The 19,744-nt window shown below is 39.1% G+C and overlaps 1 protein-coding gene and 1 long non-coding RNA gene across 3 annotated transcripts in view; one reads left to right on the top strand and one right to left on the bottom strand.

Annotated features, from left to right (window-relative positions):
• Positions 1–3,793: 3,793 nt before the first annotated feature.
• On the bottom strand, positions 3,794–9,088 carry LOC138761366 (uncharacterized). Its single transcript, XR_011356275.1, has 3 exons — positions 8,992–9,088; positions 4,718–4,878; positions 3,794–4,615 (listed from the first exon to the last, which is right to left on the bottom strand). It is a non-coding gene; the product is annotated as an uncharacterized lncRNA (long non-coding RNA).
• Positions 8,925–19,744, top strand: part of hvcn1 (hydrogen voltage-gated channel 1) — a 28,599-nt gene continuing 17,779 nt past the window's right edge. The window contains exons 1-3 of one of the 2 annotated variants that reach the window (XM_069933344.1): positions 8,925–9,233; positions 10,026–10,207; positions 15,376–15,480. In XM_069933344.1, the coding sequence (XP_069789445.1) occupies positions 8,984–9,233; positions 10,026–10,207; positions 15,376–15,480 (537 nt within the window). In that variant the 5' untranslated portion in view covers positions 8,925–8,983. Of the gene's footprint in view, positions 9,234–10,017; positions 10,208–15,375; positions 15,481–19,744 lie in introns of both variants that reach the window. The other variant, XM_069933345.1, reaches the window with a different exon arrangement.

Genomic DNA, 19,744 nt, shown 5'->3' with positions numbered 1-19,744 from the left:
GGGGGGTCCAGTTGAATTTTTGGGATCAAAAGTTGACTTTAAAAAAATAAAATACAACTTGCTGAGATTTCTGATTTATATATTAGTTTTCATTGTCCTTTTTATATTGTTTACTGAAACAATAATGATGGTATAATTTAATGGAACATTGTAATACCTGTTCCCAGATGGATAAATTGACTTGGATTTTCTATACTCATATGCTCTTTTAAATACAGTGTACTCGATAAATGTATTAACTATTATTCCTCATTAGTATTGTAGTTTTGTAATATTTTAGATTAGCCTTTGCTTTGTTTTCCAAGTAAATAACAAAAATCTGGGTTGTGGCAATGCTCGGCTGAGTATCCTGGCTGCCCCATTTCCTATCCCAACTAGGGCACACTCAGCACCTACAGCTATCATTGAACTGATAGCTGTGCGTTTACTGTGTAAATTTGCCACATTTCTAGTAAACGCAATAAGTGCCGACAATATTCACAAGAGTATTTGAAATGTGGCTTCATACCTTTGTTTACTAATGAAATAATTTCAATGTGCCTTTTATGTGAAAAGACTTTCAGTAATGATGCCATGAAAACAAAATGAAAGACCACCTTGAAATGATTCACTCTGCTAAGAAAAACAAAGATCTTGATTTTATTTTAAGGCATTGAAAGAAAGAAAAATCAGAAACCGACAAAATTTAAAGGCTGGTGCAGATCGTGTATGATGCCTTCAGTCCTCCATTATCTCCCTTAATATAACAAAGGATAATTATACACCATTGGTGAGGGGAGTATAATACTAGCAATTAAAGATGTTATGAAGAAATACTCAACCTGTTCTAAAATGCATGCTATTAAGTGCAAATACAGTGCATCAACACATTGATGAGATGGCCGATGATGATGTAGTGAAAACCTTGGCATCTGAGCATGTTTTCCATCCAAGCAATGTTCAGCAGTTGAAATATTCTCATGGCTTATGTGTTGGTATAATTCAAGCCTAAAGTGCATTGTTGACGAGATTTTGTTTGCCAAGTACCTTCAAGTGATGTGAAAGATGAAAGAATTTTTCAATGTTTGGAGGATGATTTAAAGAAACGCAATGTTCTGCTCGGGAATATTACTGCAATGGCTATGGACGGTGCACCAGCAATGGTTGGCTGTTACAGATGATTTTCCGATTTACTCAAGGAAAAGGTTCACAATGTATTGTAGCTATTGGTGAATGCATAATGCCTTAAGTGTAGCAAGTCAGTCAAATATTAAAACATCCTCAATTTGCAACTGCAACGATGTGTGGAAAAAATGATTAAACTTTGAATCATTAACTTTTGCACGCTGAGATAAGGAGGTGATAGCTTGTACAGACTTGTTGACTAGTAAGACTCCACAACGAGTTTCTTACAATTGTGGACCTTTCACTGATGAGTTGAAAAAGTGTAAGAACCAGCTTCTGTTTGGCAGACTGATATTCAAAATTTAATGAAGCGAGGTGAAGATGTTACAATTATTCAAATCCAAACAATCCTAATAGGTTTCTAAGTCAAGAGAGGCTTGTTTAAATTTTCATTGGCACGTAGTGATTTTCAAACTAACGGCAATTGGAAGATGAAAACATTTCAGACTTTGATCTGGAGATGTACATAAAGCACCTTGAAAATTTAAAGGAAGACTTTAAAATACGGGCATTTTCTCAAATTCCTCAAAACGTGTCTGATTGGATTGTTGGACTGTTTGATTTGGAAATGGAAATGCAGGCTACGCCGGGTCCAATTTGTGACACGTTAATGACATCCTTGCGTACGTCTGACCATGGGTTAAGGATCCCAAAAGCAGGAGCAGAAGTTGAAGCAAAAGATTTATAGTAAGTGAAAATAGTCTCCCTAAGGGCTGTGGAGGTGACCTTGCTTCATATAAAATGAACAATTAAAGAGAGCCTGTTGTATGAGAGGAAACGCTTCCAGGCTCAGAGACATGGGGTAGGCTTGGGACAACCCCCAGGTGATCAATAAGCAAGTCTTCGGAGGAAGTTTCTTCAGGTGGTTGATCACAACGGTACCATGACCTACTGGATCTGGGGTACCGTCTGGTCAGCAAACCCCATGTCCATGGTTGCAAACATACAGCTCCGTGAGAGGACTCCCGTAGACTCACTGGTGCCTTTGACCAGTTTGGGACCAGAGAAGGACTTCATCTGGCCCCAGCACCCCATCTGCTGTGCCACAAGCCAGGAAACTGCTTGCGCATCTGTCCATTTTGTCTAATGTGTTTTCGGAGTGTTTGCCCATTAAGTTCCATCTTTCCAATCTCCGATGTGTTCCATTTGCTCTGCAGGAACAGATTTCCGATTTATTGACAGTACATGACATCATATATAACCCTGTGATTCTCTTTTCCTGTAGGTGCGGCAGAATTACCACTTGCTGGTGGTGCAAAAAATAAACTACACAGCATAACCGCGAACAAATAAAAACTAAACAGATGATGAATGTAAACAATTTGTGCAATACAGAGAGAAAAATAATCAATAAAGTGCAAAATAGTCCTTAGTCAGAATTTGTTGTTAAGGAGTCTGATGGTGGAGGGGTACCAACTGTTCCTGAACCTGGTAGGGTGAGTCTTCTGGCACCTACACCTCTTTCCTGATGGTAGCAGTGAGAACAGAGCTTGAGCTGTGATGTCCTGGGCTGTGTCCACTATCTTTTGGAGGGCTTCGTGCGTGATGCAGCACACTTTCCACACCTCTAGAAATTTCCCAGGGTTTCTGGTGTCATACCAAACCTCCGCAAACTCCTGAGGAGGTAGAGGAGCTGATGTGCTTACTTCACTATGCCATTGGTGTGTTGGGTCAGGAAAGATTCCCTGAGATAGTGTCTCCTAAGAACCTAAATTTGCTCACCCTCTCCACCAATGATCACTGGATTGTATGCAAGTTTTCAATCTCCCTCCTGTATGCTGATTCATTCCCTTGCTTTATACAACCCACTGCTGTGTTATTGTTCCGAGGTACAGTCATAAGTGTAAAGTGAGTAGAGCAGGGGCTAAGAACAGCCCTGTGGTGCTCAGGTACTGATGGAGATTGTTTTTACGAATCTTCTCTATGGTCTGGAGGTGAGGAAATCCATGATCCAATTACACAGTGGGTGTTAACTCTCAGGTCTTGGAGTTTGCTGATTAGTCTTGAGGGGATGATGAATGCTGAACACTTGTTGATAAAGAGGAGGAAGCCCACCCAGATGCAGGAGGTCACCACTGAGATCCTGGGATTGCTCTGCAAAATCGACCTGGAGCACGACCACCAATGTCAGGAGAGGCAGGTAGAACAGGAGTAGAGGATGGTGCGTGGCCACCAAGAGGGGCAGAGGTCGGGACAGGAGGCTGATTGACAGAAGTGCCAGCAAAAAGATGAGAGTTTTGCTTGCATTATATTGGACATCCATCCTGCATTGGAGATGCAGGCCCAGACAGGCCTTATCTCCACATTTGGCATTCTTTCAGACCTCCAGCCTTATTCCTCCTCCCTGCTGCCTCTTTCCTCTTCCAGCTTCCTGGCCCAAACTATTCTATGCTGGAAAGTGGGGAGGTGTCTGAGGGAGACAATTCTTTTCTAATCCTCCTGTTACCTCCTCACTCCTCTTATTGGAAGGTGATGTACAGTTTATTGTTGAAAGTCCCTTGATCATAATTGTACATAATTTTTTTTCACATTGTTATGACAGTTTTAAATCTTTATTCATTACTTTGTAGTCACACTAGGCATGCAGTGAGTGAAAGAACCACGCAGAGTTGAAAGTGAATTGAACCGACTTTAATCAAACTCACGTGTTTAAATCCCTCAGAACCCGATGACGCTTATGAATCCCAGCTAGGCTGTGGGCTTGTCCTGTACCTGGAGCTCTCACAGTCCGATCTGCCATGGACTTGCCCACGACTCGGGTGTGAGGGCGATCTGGCTGCGACATCTGTCACCCCGTTGATCGCTAGGGATGATTCGGCTGATCTGGCTGGCTAGGCGGGTGTCACCCTTCCCTCACAGCTCCATGTGCGTCCCTCCCGAAGCTCAGCGCTCGGTCGCAGAGGATGGCCCCCTAGAAGAGGACCGCTCCGCCGGTCTAGGGTATATGACGTAGCTACTCCCCTGCTAGTCTAAACCTCAAAGACTTGCCCACGACTCTGTGAGCCGTTTCACCTGTTGTGTGGGTGAGCTGCTACATAGGGACCCCCCCCCAAACTGGTGTTAGGAGGTGTGGAGTCCACAGCCAACACCTTTTTAGTCCGTTTGGGTGGCTGACCTTGTAGGCGTGGGGGTGGCACAGTCACAGGGTGTTTCAGGGCTAGGTGCGACAGCTTGAGGCACCCATGTTGAGGACCCACATGACTGCGTTCTGATGCACCATCTTGCATGGGCCCTCATACAGACTGGTGCATTCCCCTGTGCTGGGGCTCTTTGAGGATAGAAGTTGCTTTTTTAAGACACCACCTCATGTAGATGACCTCGATGGAGTGTAGTCTGGAGACTGATGTCATAGGCTGAGTTAACAACCCAGTGGAGTTTGTTCTTGTCCTGAGAGTTTGCACCTCCATACCAGGCAGTGATGCAACCAGCCAGAATGCTCTCCACGGTACACCTGTAGAAGTTTAAGAGAGTGGTGACATACCGAATCTCCTCAGACAGCTCACAAATGCTGAGAGGTGAAGACAAAAATAGTAACTCAGGGCATGATCCTTACCAGCAGATGTGCTCAACAACAGCTTGAAGAAAAATGGAGTGCCAGCCTTTTTCGATTGTACTAGGCTGCTGCATCGTCATGTGGGGCAATGATGAGAATACTTGTGCCATCGATGGCACCAGCACATATTGGATATCCCCTTTCTGCAAACACATTGTCTCCTGAAGGCAAGATCCATTCAGCAGGTCAATGAAATGATTCATGAGGGTCTTCCTCAATACAACAGTAACTTGGCACACAACCATGCACACAGTGGAGGCACCCACACCAAAGATACAACTGATGGATTGATACATACCAGCACACAGCAAGGTTAAGTCTGAGCTGGGGCTCAGATGTTTGGAAGTTTGTGCTCCTACACCTCAGGTCTGGATTGAGGAGCTTGATTATAAAGTCAAAAGTACTATGAAACATTCTAAAACTATTCCGTCACTGTTCATCATCAAAATTATAGAGAACATTAGACCAGAACATGGGCCCTTGTGGTCTCTATCTCCTCCACATTCTTCTATTACATAACCGTTCAAAATGCTTCAAGATAACCAGACGTCTTCTCCGATGGCTTCTCAACTCAGCTTGAGTTTCCTCCTCAAACTCTTCCCTGCTTTTCCTCAATTTCTCCATGAAAATTTCCCACCCGAGAGCACGTAAATGGTCTTGACAAGGCTCCATCAGTGTTTGCATCATCTTGTTGATAAGATCTGCCTGTGTGGTGAGAGAGGCACATACATATTCTCAAGATCGTCGTATGAACTACGTTGACATCCGGCGTTGTTGAGAAGGGGGAGATCTCACTTACTGCAAGTACATAATACATCACTCAGGACATCACCGCTGGAGGATAGGTGCCCCTTTGTTCAGCGTTGCCATGTGGTTAATGTGAAAGGGCGCATAGAACTGACTTTCCTTGGTCCAGTGTGAATGGCCCTACCAGTATTTCAAAACGGGTCATTTCCCTCATCAATTTAGCAGTTTGCCAATGTGAAAGGGGGTAATGAATCTCACCTAGACGATGAACTCATTGATATGTGTGTGGATCTCGAAGCTAAATCATTGTTCAAAGCCTCAGAGACTATTGGAGCAATGCTACAAAATGCCCCAAGCTGAGTGCAGCAGTTGAGCCATTTTTACTTGCATTCCCAAATTTGTACATGGTTAGAACTGGTTTTAGCCACACAAGTGCAGTTATAACAAAGCAGAGGAACAGATTGAACCTGGAAGACTTACGACTTAAACTCACCAATCTCCAACCAAAGCAAGGTTTGGTATGCAGTTTCTCTCACTAACGCATATAAAAATTGCATGTCTACTAAATTATTCTTCTTATTTATTTATTTGTACATGACTGGGGATCGATGAGGGATCAAGGATTCCATGAAGGGATTGATGGTTTAAAAAAATTTGGGGAGGCCCTGCTCTAACCATTCTCACCTGGTCTTGGGGCCACAGCACTTGTTTTCTTTTCACCTCCTTGCGGAACATAAATAATTTTTGCTTTTAAGTTGTCCGTAGGGGAGAAGTACGGAAGAAACCAAAACTGGATTGCTTCACAGGGAACCAGAATCCTGGGGAGGAGGGGAGGGAAGAAGGCTGGCATAGCCGAAGAAGGGTTGAGAATGGCTATTCTAAAGGACCAAGCATTACTTTAGCCGCTCTTTCATGTCTGCTTGTTAATTATTTTATCTTTTAATGAAACTATTTCTATGGCTATTAATGAATTTTTTTTTGCAATATTGTGTGCATTTTTACCTTGAAACAAACCTTAATCTTAGTCTTGGATGATGTATCCTTTTCCAGAATATAGCTTTTCCCACTCTAGCTAACTGTCATGAATTTAAGTTTAGGACACCTGTTTCATCCTCAAAATGAATATGAGCTGTTACTATGCTCTTAATCAAAAGTGTGGCATTTTGCATGTCCTGTCTTCTTATTCATGGATGCAAATTTCATGCAAGGTTATTGCCTTTTAATTTATATATATTTTTTGTCTGAAGGTATCCTGAATCTCCATCCAGCATTTGTCATCTATGAATACCACCACCTTATTTGTGACCTCTTGGTAATTTACTCTTTGTAGAGCTGTACACCACGGAACAGGCCTTTCAGTCAAACCAGTTCATTCTGACATTCGACTGAGGAAGGATTTCTTCAGTCAGAAGATTAGAATCTAGGACACACTGTACTTGCACTGCCGTACTTGCACAATGTGGGGCCGCAAGGTTGGCGTAGCAATTAGTGGAACACCTTTACAGTGCCAGTGATCGGGACAGGACCAGGGTTTAAATCCCTCACTGTCTGTAAGGAGTTTGGACGTTCTCCCTGTGTCGTTTTTCCCAGGGGCTCTGGTTTTGTCCCACCGTTCAAAATGTACCAGGGTGTAGATTGATAGGGTAGTTAAGAAACCTTATGGCAGTGGTTCTCAACCTTTTTCTTTCCATTCACATCTTTGGCTTGGCTTCACGGACGAAGATTTATGGAGGGGGTAAATGTCCACATCAGCTGCAGGCTCGTTTGTGGCTGACAAGTCCGATGCGGGACAGGCAGACACGGTTGCAGCGGTTGCAGGGGAAAATTGGTTGGTTGGGGTTGGGTGTTGGGTTTTTCCTCCTTTGTCTTTTGTCAGTGAGGTGGGCTCTGCGGTCTTCTTCAAAGGAGGTTGCTGCCCGCCAAACTGTGAGGCGCCAAGATGCACGGTTTGAGGTGAGATCAGCCCACTGGCGGTGGTCAATGTGGCAGGCACCAAGAGATTTCTTTAGGCAGTCCTTGTACCTTTTCTTTGGTGCACCTCTGTCATGGTGGCCAGTGGAGAGCTCACCAAATAACACGATCTTGGGAAGGCGATGGTCCTCCATTCTGGAGACGTGACCCACCCAGCGCATCTGGATCTTCAGCAGCGTGGACTCGATGCTGTCGACCTCTGCCATCTCGAGTACTTCGACGTTAGGGGTGAAAGCGCTCCAATGGATGTTGAGGATGGAGCGGAGACAACGCTGGTGGAAGCGTTCTAGGAGCCGTAGGTGATGCCGGTAGAGGACCCATGATTCGGATCCGAACAGGAGTGTGGGTATGACAATGGCTCTGTATACGCTTATCTTTGTGAGGTTTTTCAGTTGGTTGTTTTTCCAGACTCTTTTGTGTAGTCTTCCAAAGGCGCTATTTGCCTTGGCGAGTCTGTTGTCTATCTCGTTGTCGATCCTTGCATCTGATGAAATGGTGCAGCCGAGATAGGTAAACTGGTTGACCGTTTTGAGTTTTGTGTGCCCGATGGAGATGTGGGGGGGCTGGTAGTCATGGTGGGGAGCTGGCTGATGGAATCCCTATGCTCTGTGATTAGTAAGAGATTGCTTAAGGTGGGATGTGGGTGGAAAGAAAAAGGTTGAAAACCACTATTTTAATTGTACCTAAATGACTCGTTATGTGCACAGTTTCATTACTCCAAAGGAAACCGGCCAATGCCAATTTTTCTCAAGCAAAATATTTCAGTGACAATTAGGTCGAGAGCAGTGATTCTCAACCTTCCCTTCCCATCCACATCCCACCTTAAGCCATCCCTTACTGATCACAGGGCGCCAGTGCCCTAGGGATGACTTAAAGTGGGATGTGAGTGGAAAGAAAAAGGTTGAGAGCCATTGAACGAGATCCACGTTAATCATCTCCTCCGGCTAAAAGGAAGATCGTTTGTAATGTGTGGCATGGCTTGAGTTTTGATGACGTCAGCGGCTTGGTGTTCTTGAGAATACAGATGTTTCATTCACAGCTGGAAAGAGACCACGTCCTCAATCCCTTCAACTCAGCCTAACTGCCAGGAGTAGTTTTATTGCAAGTAAAACTCATCATTAATATTGTTCCCACTCGTGGCCTGGATCTCCATGGAGGGTTTGCGTTGGCTCCTTGTGGTTTAAAACTTCGCCCAAGTTTGTACACGAGTGTTTGGCCGAGTTGACAAGCTCGCTGGCGGTCGGTGGAGGCTCCCTCCCTTCTGGCAGGAAAACGGCGCAGGCTTGTGGGCAGCAGGAACAAAATCGGGGGCTGGAGGCAGTAACTGCTGGGTCGGCAGCGCTGGAGCAGAGAGCGCTTCGTGCTGGAGGTGAAGCAGGAAAGGAGCTGCCAGCTTCAGCCGGGAAGAGCGGAAGGAAACTATTTAGTCCAGTCCGAGAAAGAATTCGGGTCAAAGTGCACCTGAAGCACGTTAAACCCCCCCCCCCACCCCACCACCTCCACCTTGTGAGTGATTTGGATTTGGCCAGATCCCTTATTCGGATTTGGATGCTTACCTTTGACCACATCTGTTCAATCCGCTGTTTCTGGTGCGGGATAACATTCCCAAGTTTTCCAGCGCTGACCAGAGGGTCCTCCCCGGATAAGAGATCCTTGCTATTTTCGTGTGGATTGGAACAGGAAATCACGGGTTGGCTCAGCTCGGTCACATGCATCCTGAGCAGGAGCACCGGTGACCGCTTTCACGCATCCAGCCGTTCCAACTCGCCGCTGGGGTCCAGCTTGGCTGTCCTTCCCGGTGAGCTATCTCTCTCTCTCTTCTCTCTCTCTCTCTCTCTTCTCTCTCTCTCTTCTCTCTCTCTCTTCTCTCTCTCTCTTCTCTCTCTCTCTTCTCTCTCTCTCTTCTCTCTCTCTTCTCTCTCTCTCTTCTCTCTCTCTCTTCTCTCTCTCTTCTCTCTTCTCTCTCTCTCTCTCTTCTCTCTCTCTCTCTTCTCTCTCTCTCTCTTCTCTCTCTCTCTTCTCTCTCTCTTCTCTCTCTCTTCTCTCTCTCTCTTCTCTCTCTCTCTCTTCTCTCTCTCTCTTCTCTCTCTCTCTTCTCTCTCTCTCTTCTCTTCTCTCTCTCTCTCTCTCTCTAATTCTTGGAGAATTCTTGGCGACCAACCAAGTGCAAACTGGGATCTTTCTGGTGTGTCTTGGCTGACAAGATGTCATGAAGATATCTAAGGGTTTAAATGTTCTTCCCTAACAAACCATCCGATGGGATGGAGAGCAACTTAAAGCATCTCCTTACTGCAGCATCGAAAATGAAATGAGCTGCATTACCTCCCAAAAGTGTAAATAACGATGTAACACGTTAAATTTATTGTGGAAAATTGTGCGTCTCAATTTAAGATGTTTTAAATAGTTGTTAGTTTTGACAAGTTTAGAAATTATACAATGAATATTATTATTTTATTAAAGTAAGATAACATTAATTCCAGATATTCGATCCTAAAACTCCATAATCCGAATGAACATTTTTCTTGACTAGCCTTTGGAGGTAGTTTGTCTAATTCTGAGCCATTTATCTTTTTGTGCCTGAGGATTAAAGTTGGACTTAAAATACTTGTACCAATGGCAAGATTCTTGGGGTACTTCACAACTGTGGGTGATGACTACCAGAAGTGGCAAGAAGGAGATGGTGATAAAGACATTGATGAAGAAAAAGTTCCTTCTAAATTCATTTCTTTCCGAGATGCTCTCAAGTGGTTATATAACTCCAATAAATTTCAGGTAATATTTACATTTAATGGCAAGGATTCAGAATTAAGAATACAGTAACTTTACTAATATTGAATCTTTTTAAGGTTATCATTAAATGATTGTGAAGTGTGAGTTTCATATCGTAAAAATGCTTTTTTATGTGTCATTTTAAATCAATGTCCTTTGATTGTTGAAGCACTTATTAATGGCTTGCTCTGTTAACCTTTGCAAAATCCTTAATGAACATGTACAACTGTATTAATTCTCTTCCCCAGCCCCACCCCAGGAGAACAAGCCCTGCTTTTCATGTGCAACTGAAATTTCTCCTCCCTAGGACTATCTGCAGAATTTTTTTTTTCTCCATTACAAGTGTAGCAACTAGAATTTGACACAATACCTTAGTTGTGGCTGAACCCCTGTTTTGTAAAGGTTCTTTGTAAATTCTATTTGGCAGTCTGGAGGAATAACAGGAAGTATCGAATGGGTTCAATATTAATAAAATAATTTTGCTACTTCACCATCACTAATGTTAAACATAGAAACACTTGAAACTATAAGTTATGAGAGATTAAGCTGCCTTTATCCAATTAAGCTTTCTAATGATGATCAAGTTATAAGTGGTAACTTTATTTGTGTATTTTTTTAAAAGGTAAGCTGGATCATCAATAAGAACCATTTAAATTCTGGTGGTGAGGGTTAACTTTAGTAATTTATTTTGATCAATGAAGTCAATCCCAGTCAGTAATAAAATCTAATTATTTCAGAAATAAGATTAATAGGATTAAATTGATCTTTCACGAATGTGAAAGGAACACACTTAACGGACAGTGAACATCAGAAATTGAAAAGAGACTGGGTGGGCCAGGTCATAGTATCTTCTTTCAATTCTAAAGCAAGATGAGTGGTAATACTAATAAAGAAGAATCTTCCAGTTACAAATCAGAATGTCACAACTGATCCACTAGGTAGATATATTCTGATATATTCAGGTAGATTTATTCAGATATATTCTGAATCTTGGTCTCTGTTAAATTTATACGCCCCAAACGAAGATGATGAAAGATTTATAAAAGAAGCTTTTCTTCAATTGGCTGATGCACACCATAAAATAACTGTAGTGGGAGATTTTAACTCCCATTTGGACCTGGTCTTGGATAAGTCAACAAGAGCAGTGGCCAGGACTAGGATGGCTAAAGCTACTCTTCAATGAGAGATCTGAATTTAGTGGATGCCTGGAGGAAACTGCATCCCAGACAAAGAGACTACTCCTTTAACTCTAACAGATGTGACTCGTATTCCAGTATATGGCTGAAATTTTGTTTTTTTGCCCTCTGCACATTTACAGGATAGAATCATGGAAGTTGAATATAAGGCAAGGGCACTGTCAGATCATTCACCTCTATTGTTATCAATTGCTATGCCTGATAAACAGGACATGGTCTATAGATGGTGTTTTAATTCAATGTTGTTGAGAAGATCAGAGCTTTGTGATTTCATTAGGAGACCTATTGGGATTTTCTGTGAAACCAATTGTCATTCTTTTGCCAATAAATTTATTACATTGGATTCCTTAAAAGCTTATATAAGGGGGTCAAATAATTAGCTATAACCTCTAAATTAAAAAAAGATTATAGGAAGCAAATAATTTGAAAAAGAGATGCACTATTTGGAGAAGGACTTGCAGTTAAAGAGTTCAGAACAAAAGCAAAGGGTACTTGTTAGTGAAAAGCTCGAATATAATCCTTACAAACATAAGATAGAAAAAGTAATGATGAGATCTAAACAGAGGTAATTGTGAGCTGGAGGAAAGAGTTCATAAACTCTGATCTTGGCCATTGAAAACCAGTTTACTGTACAATTAATGCAATTGAAACAGAAACTAATCGGATCTCCTGTAAACCATTAAAAATTAATGAGACTTTTAAATCATTTTATGTTAAATTATATAAATCAGAATTAAGGAGATGTTAATTAGATGACTATTTGTCATGATTGGCCTTTGCCATATTTGATTCTATCCTGTAAATGTGCAGATGGCAAAAAAAAAATTTTCAGCCATATACTGGAATATTGGAATACGAGTCACATATGTTAGAGTGAAAGGAGTAGTCTCTTTGTCTGGGATGCAGTTTCCTCCAGGCATCCACTAAATTCAGATCTCTCATTGAAGAGTAGAATGAATTAAATGCACCCTTAACACATTTGGAAATAGAGGAGACATTGAATTTATTACATGTTAATAGATATCCCCAGGGAAGATGGCTTCCACCAGAATTTTACAAAGAATTTAAGACATTAATGCCTCTTTATGGAGGTATTGAATCAAGTGGTGGGATCCCATACTTTACCGGAATCCTTCTCAACAGCAGTAATAATGGTGATTCCTAAGAAAGATAGCGACCCATTGAAACCATCATCATATTGACCAATCACTTTGTTAAATGCTGATTACAAAATAATAGCTAAGGCTTTAGCAAATAGATTGCCTAAATTGATAAAGACCAAACAGGATTTGTGAAGAAAAGACAATCAGCAGACAGCGTAACAAGACTCCTTAACTTAATTCATTTGGCCCAGAAAAGAGGAGAACATAGTGTGACAGTTGCTTTGGATACAGAAAAAGCCTTTGATAGATTGGAGTGGGACTTTTTATTTAAAGTACTGGATAAATTTTGACTAGGTCAAAATTTTATAAATTGGATTTGCGCTCTTTATAATGATCCAAAGGCTAGGGTTGTAATCAATGGACAACTGTCTTTGACATTTCCACTGTCTAGGTCTAGTAGACAAGGATGTCCACTATCACCAGCCCTCTTTGTACTAGCCATAGAAACTTTGGCTGAAGCCATTCGACAGTACCCAAACATTAAAGGATTCAGAGTAGACCAAGATGATCATAAAAATTGGTCTTTTTGCAGATGATAGATATACCAATATATCTGATGGAACATATCCTCCCTACAAGGACTGCATCTGCAATTGGAAGATTATGGGAAGGTTTCTGGAAATAAGAAAAATTAGAATAAAAGTGAGATCATAGGTTTAACGAATGGAGATAATACAGATTGCAAAAGGAATACACAATTCGGATGGCTGGCAAATGGGATCAAATATTTGGGGATTAAAGTAAATAATTTTTTTAAAAAATTATACAAGTTGAACTATCTGCCCTTGCTTAAGAAAACTGAAGATGATTTAAATAAATGGGTTAATCTCCTGATAATGTTGATGGGTGGATTGAATTCTATTCAAAAGAACATATTTCCTCATTTACAGTACCTCTTCCAGACTCTCCTGACCCCACTACCACAGAAATTCTTTTAAAATTTGAATAAATTAATTAGGAAACTTTTGTGGAAAGTCAAGTTGGCTGGAATCTCCATGGAAAAATTAACTTGGAAATATGACCTGGGAGGATTACAACTTCCCAACTTTAAATACTATTATTGCATGGCCCAGATGAAGTTTGTCACTTCCCTCTTTTATGATAGAGTTAAGTTTTCATGGGTAGAAATTGAACTGCACAAAGTCAGGGAAAGAGTGGCAGAAGAATTTGTATATAAATGGGCTGTTAACTTTATTTTTACTGGAAAAGAAGCACCAACAATAAAACACATTTTAAGTATTTGGTCTAAAATGAATAATTTAATTGATATGCGGAAAAAAAACTACCCCAAAAATGCCCTTGTTTCAGAACGGATTAATTTGTTTAACAACGGACAACTTAATTTTACATACCTGGAAGATTGGTACGTACAAGATCAATTAATGTTATTTGAACAATTTTTTTTAAAAAAGTACAATATTTATAATAATACAATCTTCTGTTAATTTAATTGAGCTTTTCTTAGAGAAGAATTAGGACCAACTATGATATTACCAGAGTGCAGTAAAATGGAGATTCTAATTCAAATGGGGAACACAAAGAATTTCAATCAGCTACTCCTAAATGGGAGTTGTATAGATAACACAAAGATGGGGATCAGACATTAGTATTGATGATAAGACCTGGTTGAATTTGTGACATAATTGTATGACCAATGTAATTAATGTAAGATAGAGGCTGGTGCAATATAATTTTTTGCATCAGCTACATCTTGCCCAGAAGTAATTACATAAATTAAACTAATTTTTCCAATATATGTTTTGGATGCGGGGAAGAAACGAGTACTTTCTTGCATTCTACCTGGACATGTTCCAAACTGAAATACTTTGGGGGAAAATTTAAGAGTTTTACTAAATCTAATTATTGGGAAACAATTGCCTCTAAATCCAGAATTGTTTCTCTTTAAAAACATTGTGAACGTAAGACCTAAAATGAGGCCATCTAAGTACCAATTAGAGTTTCTTAAAGTTGCGTCGGGAATGGCCATGAGATGTATGCAGTCTGGTTCTCTCTTTGAAATAGCCCGTTGGAATACTGAAATGAGTAGTTGTGTTCCCCTGGACAAAATCACTTACAATTTAAGGAAGGAGTACAACACATTTTTGCAGGTATGGGAACCTTGCCTACAAAGTGTAGGGTTGAATACTTAATGAATAAATATTCATTCTATTTATTTTTCTTCCTTTTATTGAGATCTAGACAAAAATAATAAAGGGGCACTTTTTTTGTTGATTTGGATTCCAGATCTTGACAGCTTGTTTCTTTTCCTTTTTCCTTCTTCCTTTTCATTTATTTAGGGTTTTGGTGGGGTCTATATTTGCAACGTGTATCAATTTAATTATTTATCTGTGATGGTAATTTTGGTACTGTCTGTTCAGAAAAAGAGAACACTAAGGGAAGTAACAGGATAAGACCATGTGGTCTAAAGCCTGGTGACTCATAATTAAACTAAATTTTTAAAAAGTCACTGTATATGTGTGAAAAAGAAAAAGTGTATATCATGGCTAATGTGATTTATGGTGTGAAAAATAAAAAATTTAAAAAAAAACTAAATTTTTAAAATGGTACATTTAGTGGAGATGTGCTTTAAACGGGTACAGTCATAGTCTGTTGTGCAATATAGCTCTAGAGCAAAGGCTGGTATTGATTTTTGTTTTCTAAAGTTTTCAGGCAGCCAAACAAGTGATTATAATTTTTTTTTACACATTTAAAAAGCGTGCTTTGAATAGGATTCACTCAAATATTGTGTAAAGGTTGTGCTTCCCGTACCCACTGATACATTATACTTTGATTATTTTTGTAAAATAAACAGATTGCCATTGTGATTTTAGTCATTCTGGACGCTCTGTTTGTGTTTGGTGAATTACTAATGGATTTATCCATCGTTAAGGCAGACAAAGAGAAAATGGCTCCTCAGGTATGGTGTTTTTAATTTATTTTTATTTATAATTTTTCACACTGTGAACCATATCAACCAAAATATATACAAATGTTTCTCATTAAATATACACAGTGGCATTTTCTCCCTTTTCTCCCACCCCCCTCCAAAACCAATAAATATTCAACATGGAAAACCACGAAACAATGTCTTCACACAATAAAAAAATAAACAAGAAAAATGCGTCATCTGCTTTTATACACTGAATAAAGTAGTTTTGTCTTATCATTTTAGGGGGTGAAGGTCCGAGACAAGCCCTCTAAGCCCTGTCTCTTATGCTCCATGTATGGTTTCCAAATTTGTTCAAATAATGTGACTTTATTTTTTAAATACACTTATTCATTTCCACGTATCATTGCTGTATTCTCAGGCTCTCTTCCACTTTCCAAGTTGACATTATACATTTTTTTGCTACTGCTAAGGCTATCTTAATAAATCTTTTTTCCACTTTATCCAATTTGAGGCCTAATTCTCTACTTCTTCTGTCACTTAAAAGAAATATCTCTGGATTTTTTGGTATATTATATTTTGTGATTTTATTTAATATTTGATTTGGATATTCCCAAAACATTTTCACTTTTGTACATGCCCAAATTGCATGTACTGTTGTTCCCATTTCCTTCTTCCAGCGAAAACATCTATCTGATAATGTTGGATCCCATTCTTTTAACTTTTGCGGCGTCATCTATAACCTATGTAACCAATTATACTGTATCATGCGTAACCTTGTGTTTATTGTATTCTTCATAGTTCCACATCATAACTTTTCCCATGCTTCATTTTTTAATCTTTGTTTAAATCCTTTTCCCACTTTTGTTTAGGTTTATAACCTATTTCATCATTTTCCTTAGCTTGCAGGTTAATGTACATGTTAGTTATAAATCTTTTAATTATCATTGTGTCTGTAATCACTTATTCAAAGCTGCTTCCTTCTGATAATCTCAGTCTGAGTTTCCCAATTTATCCTTTAAATAAGCTTTCAATTGATGATGTGCAAATATTGTTATTCTATATTTGTACTTCAGCTGTTCAAATGTTAATAAATTATTTTCCAAAAAACAATTTTCTATTCTTTTGATTCCTTTTCTCTCCCATTCTCTAAAGGAAAGGTTATCTATTGTAAAAGAGATTAGTGAGTTTTGTGTCAATAACAATTTTGGTATTTGGTAATTTGTTTTTTTTTCCTTTCTAAATGGATCTTCTTCCAAACATTAAATGATGCAATACTGGTGAGCTTTTATATTGTACCAGCTTTTCATCCCTCTTATAAAGTATATGTTCTGGTACCTTCTCCCCTATTTAGCTCTATCTTAGTCCAGTCTGGTAAAAAATCTGATAAATACCTTAATTGTGCGGCTCTCTAATAATTTTTAAATTTTTGGTAACTGCAAACTACCTTGGTTATACCTCTCTGTTAATTTATCTAACGCTACCCTCAGTTCCCCCCCCCCTTTCCACAAGAATTTCCTTATTATTCTTTTTAGTTCATTAAAGAATTTCTCTGTTAAGGGAATTGGCAATGATTGAAATAAGTATTGTATCCTTGGGAAGACATTTATTTTAATGCAATTTGACCTTTCTATCAACGTTAGCGGTAATTCTTTCCAATGTTCTAAGTCTTCCTGCAATTTCTTTATTAGTGGCTGATAATTTAGTTTGTACAAGTGGGTTAAGTTATTATCTAACCTGATACCTAGGTATCGGATTGCTTGTGTTTGCCATTTAAATGATGATTCTTTTTTAAATACTGTATAATCCGTGTTACTCATTGGCATCACTTCACTTTTATTTGCGTTGATCCTGTACCCTGATATTTCTCCATACTCCTTCAATTTCTTATGTAATTCTTTTATTGATATTTCTGGTTCTGTTAGGTATACTATGATGTCATCTGCATATAAGCTGATTTTATACTTCTCCTTTATTTTTATCCCTTTTATTCTATTTTCTGTATTATAGTTCTGCCAATGGTTCTATCGCTAAAGCGAACAGTGAGGGAGATGATGGACATCCCTGCCTAGTTGACCTGCTTAATTTAAATTGGTTCGATACATATCCATTTACTGTTACCTTCACCAATGGTCCATTATATAATGCTTTACTCCAATTAATATATTTTTCTAGTAGATCAAACCTCTGTAATACTTTGAATAAATAATTCCATTCTACCCTGTCAAAGGCTTTCTCTGCGTCTAAAGCAACAGCCACTGTTGGTTTCTTATTTCCTTGAACTGCATGAATTGGATTAATAAATTTACAGACATTATCCTCTGTTCGTCTTTTCTTAATAAATCCCGTTTGAACTGGTTTTACTATTTTTGGTACACAATCGGCCAATCTGTTTGCTAATAATTTTGCTATTATCTTATAATCTGAATTAAGTAGAGATATTGGTCTATATGATGCTGGTGTGAGTGGATCCTTCCCCGTCTTTGGTATAATTGTAATTATTGCTGTCTTACATGAATCTGGCAAGTTTTGTGTTTCTTCTAACTGGTTCATTACTTCCAGGAGAGGAGGAATTAATAACTCTTTAAATGTTTTATAAAATTCTATTGGGAATCCATCCTCTCCAGGCGTTTTATTGTTCAGCAGCTTTTTTAATGTATCCTTTACTTCCTCTATTTCAAATGGTTTGTTCCTCTTCTTACAATTTCGGCAGTTCAATTTTAGCCAAAAACTCTTCTATTTTTTTCCCCTCGTTCTCAGTTTGGTATAATTGTTCATAAAATTCCTTAAAGTTCTCATTAATCTCTATTGGGTTATATGTAATTTGTTTGTCCTTTTTCCTTGATGCCAATACAGTTCTTTTAGCTTGTTCTATTTTAAGTTGCCAGGCTAATATTTTGTATTTTTTCTCCCAATTCGTAATACATTTATTTTATTTTCATTGTTCTTCTCCACCTTATACGTTTGTAATGTTTCGTATTTTATTTTTTTGTCCGCCAATTCTCTTCTTTTTGTTACATCGTCCCTTGTTGCTAGTTCTGTTTCTGTACTTACTATCTCCCTTTCCAACTGTTCTATTTCCCGATTGTAGTCCTTTTTCATCTTAGTTACATAACTTATTATCTGCCCTCTAATGAAGGCTTTCATTGCATCCCATAATATAAATTTGTCTTTCACTGATTCCATATTTATTTCAAAGTACATTTTAATTTGGCGTTCAATAACTTCTCTAAATTCCTGTCTTTTAAGTAGCATGGAGTTTAATCTCCATCTATATGTTCTTGGTGGGATGTCCTCCAGTTCTATTGCTAATAACAGGGGTGAATGATCAGATAGCAATCTAGCTTTATATTCAGTTTTTCCAACTCTCCTTTGAATATGGGCCAACAACAAAAACATATCAATCCTTGAGTATGTTTTATGCCTACTCAAATAATATGAGTATTCCTTCTCCCTTGGGTACTGCCTCCTCCAAAAATCCACAAGTTTCATTTCCTGCATTGATTTAACTATAAATTTGGCCACTTTACTCTTTTTGCTTGTCTTTTGTCCAGTTTTATCCTACATTGGATCCAAATTAAGGTTAAAATCCCCTCCTATCAATATATTTCCTTGTGTATCTACAATCTTTAAAAAAAAAAAAATCCTGCATAAACTTTTGATCCTCTTCATTGGGTGCATGTATATATTGATCAAATTCCAAAATTCTGAGTATATCTGACACTTTATCATTACATACCTCCCTGCTGGATCTATTATTTCCTCCTCTATTTTAGGAACATAGAAAGTAAGAACAGGAGTAGGCCAAAAATGGCCCATCGAGCCTGCTCCGCCATTCAATACGATCATGGCTGATCTAATTTATGACCTAACTCCACCTACCTGCCTTCTCCCCATATCCCCTAATTCCTCTATCATGTAAAAATTGATCTAACCGAATTTTAAATATGTTCAATGAGGCAGCCTCAACCACTTCCCTGGTTAGAGAATTCCAAACATTCACTACTCTCTGGGAAAAACTATTTTTCCTCATCTCTGTCCTAAATCTACTCCCCTGAATCTTGAGACTGTGTCCTCTCGTTTTAGTTTCCCCGGCCAGCTCAAAAAACCTTCCTACATCTATCCTATCCATACCCTTCATAATCCTATCTGTTTCTATAAGATCTCCTCTCATTCTTTTGAACTCGAGCGAATACAATCCTAAACGATTTAATCTTTCATTATAAGTCAACCCCTTCATCCCAGGGATCAACCTAGTAAACCTCCTCTGGACCGTCTCCAAACCCAGTGTGTC

The sequence above is a fragment of the Narcine bancroftii genome, chromosome 4 (assembly GCF_036971445.1).
Source record: "Narcine bancroftii isolate sNarBan1 chromosome 4, sNarBan1.hap1, whole genome shotgun sequence".
NCBI classification, from domain to species: domain Eukaryota; kingdom Metazoa; phylum Chordata; class Chondrichthyes; order Torpediniformes; family Narcinidae; genus Narcine; species Narcine bancroftii.
Note: the sequence above shows the minus strand (reverse complement) of the source record. Positions and strands in the feature narration are given on the sequence as shown.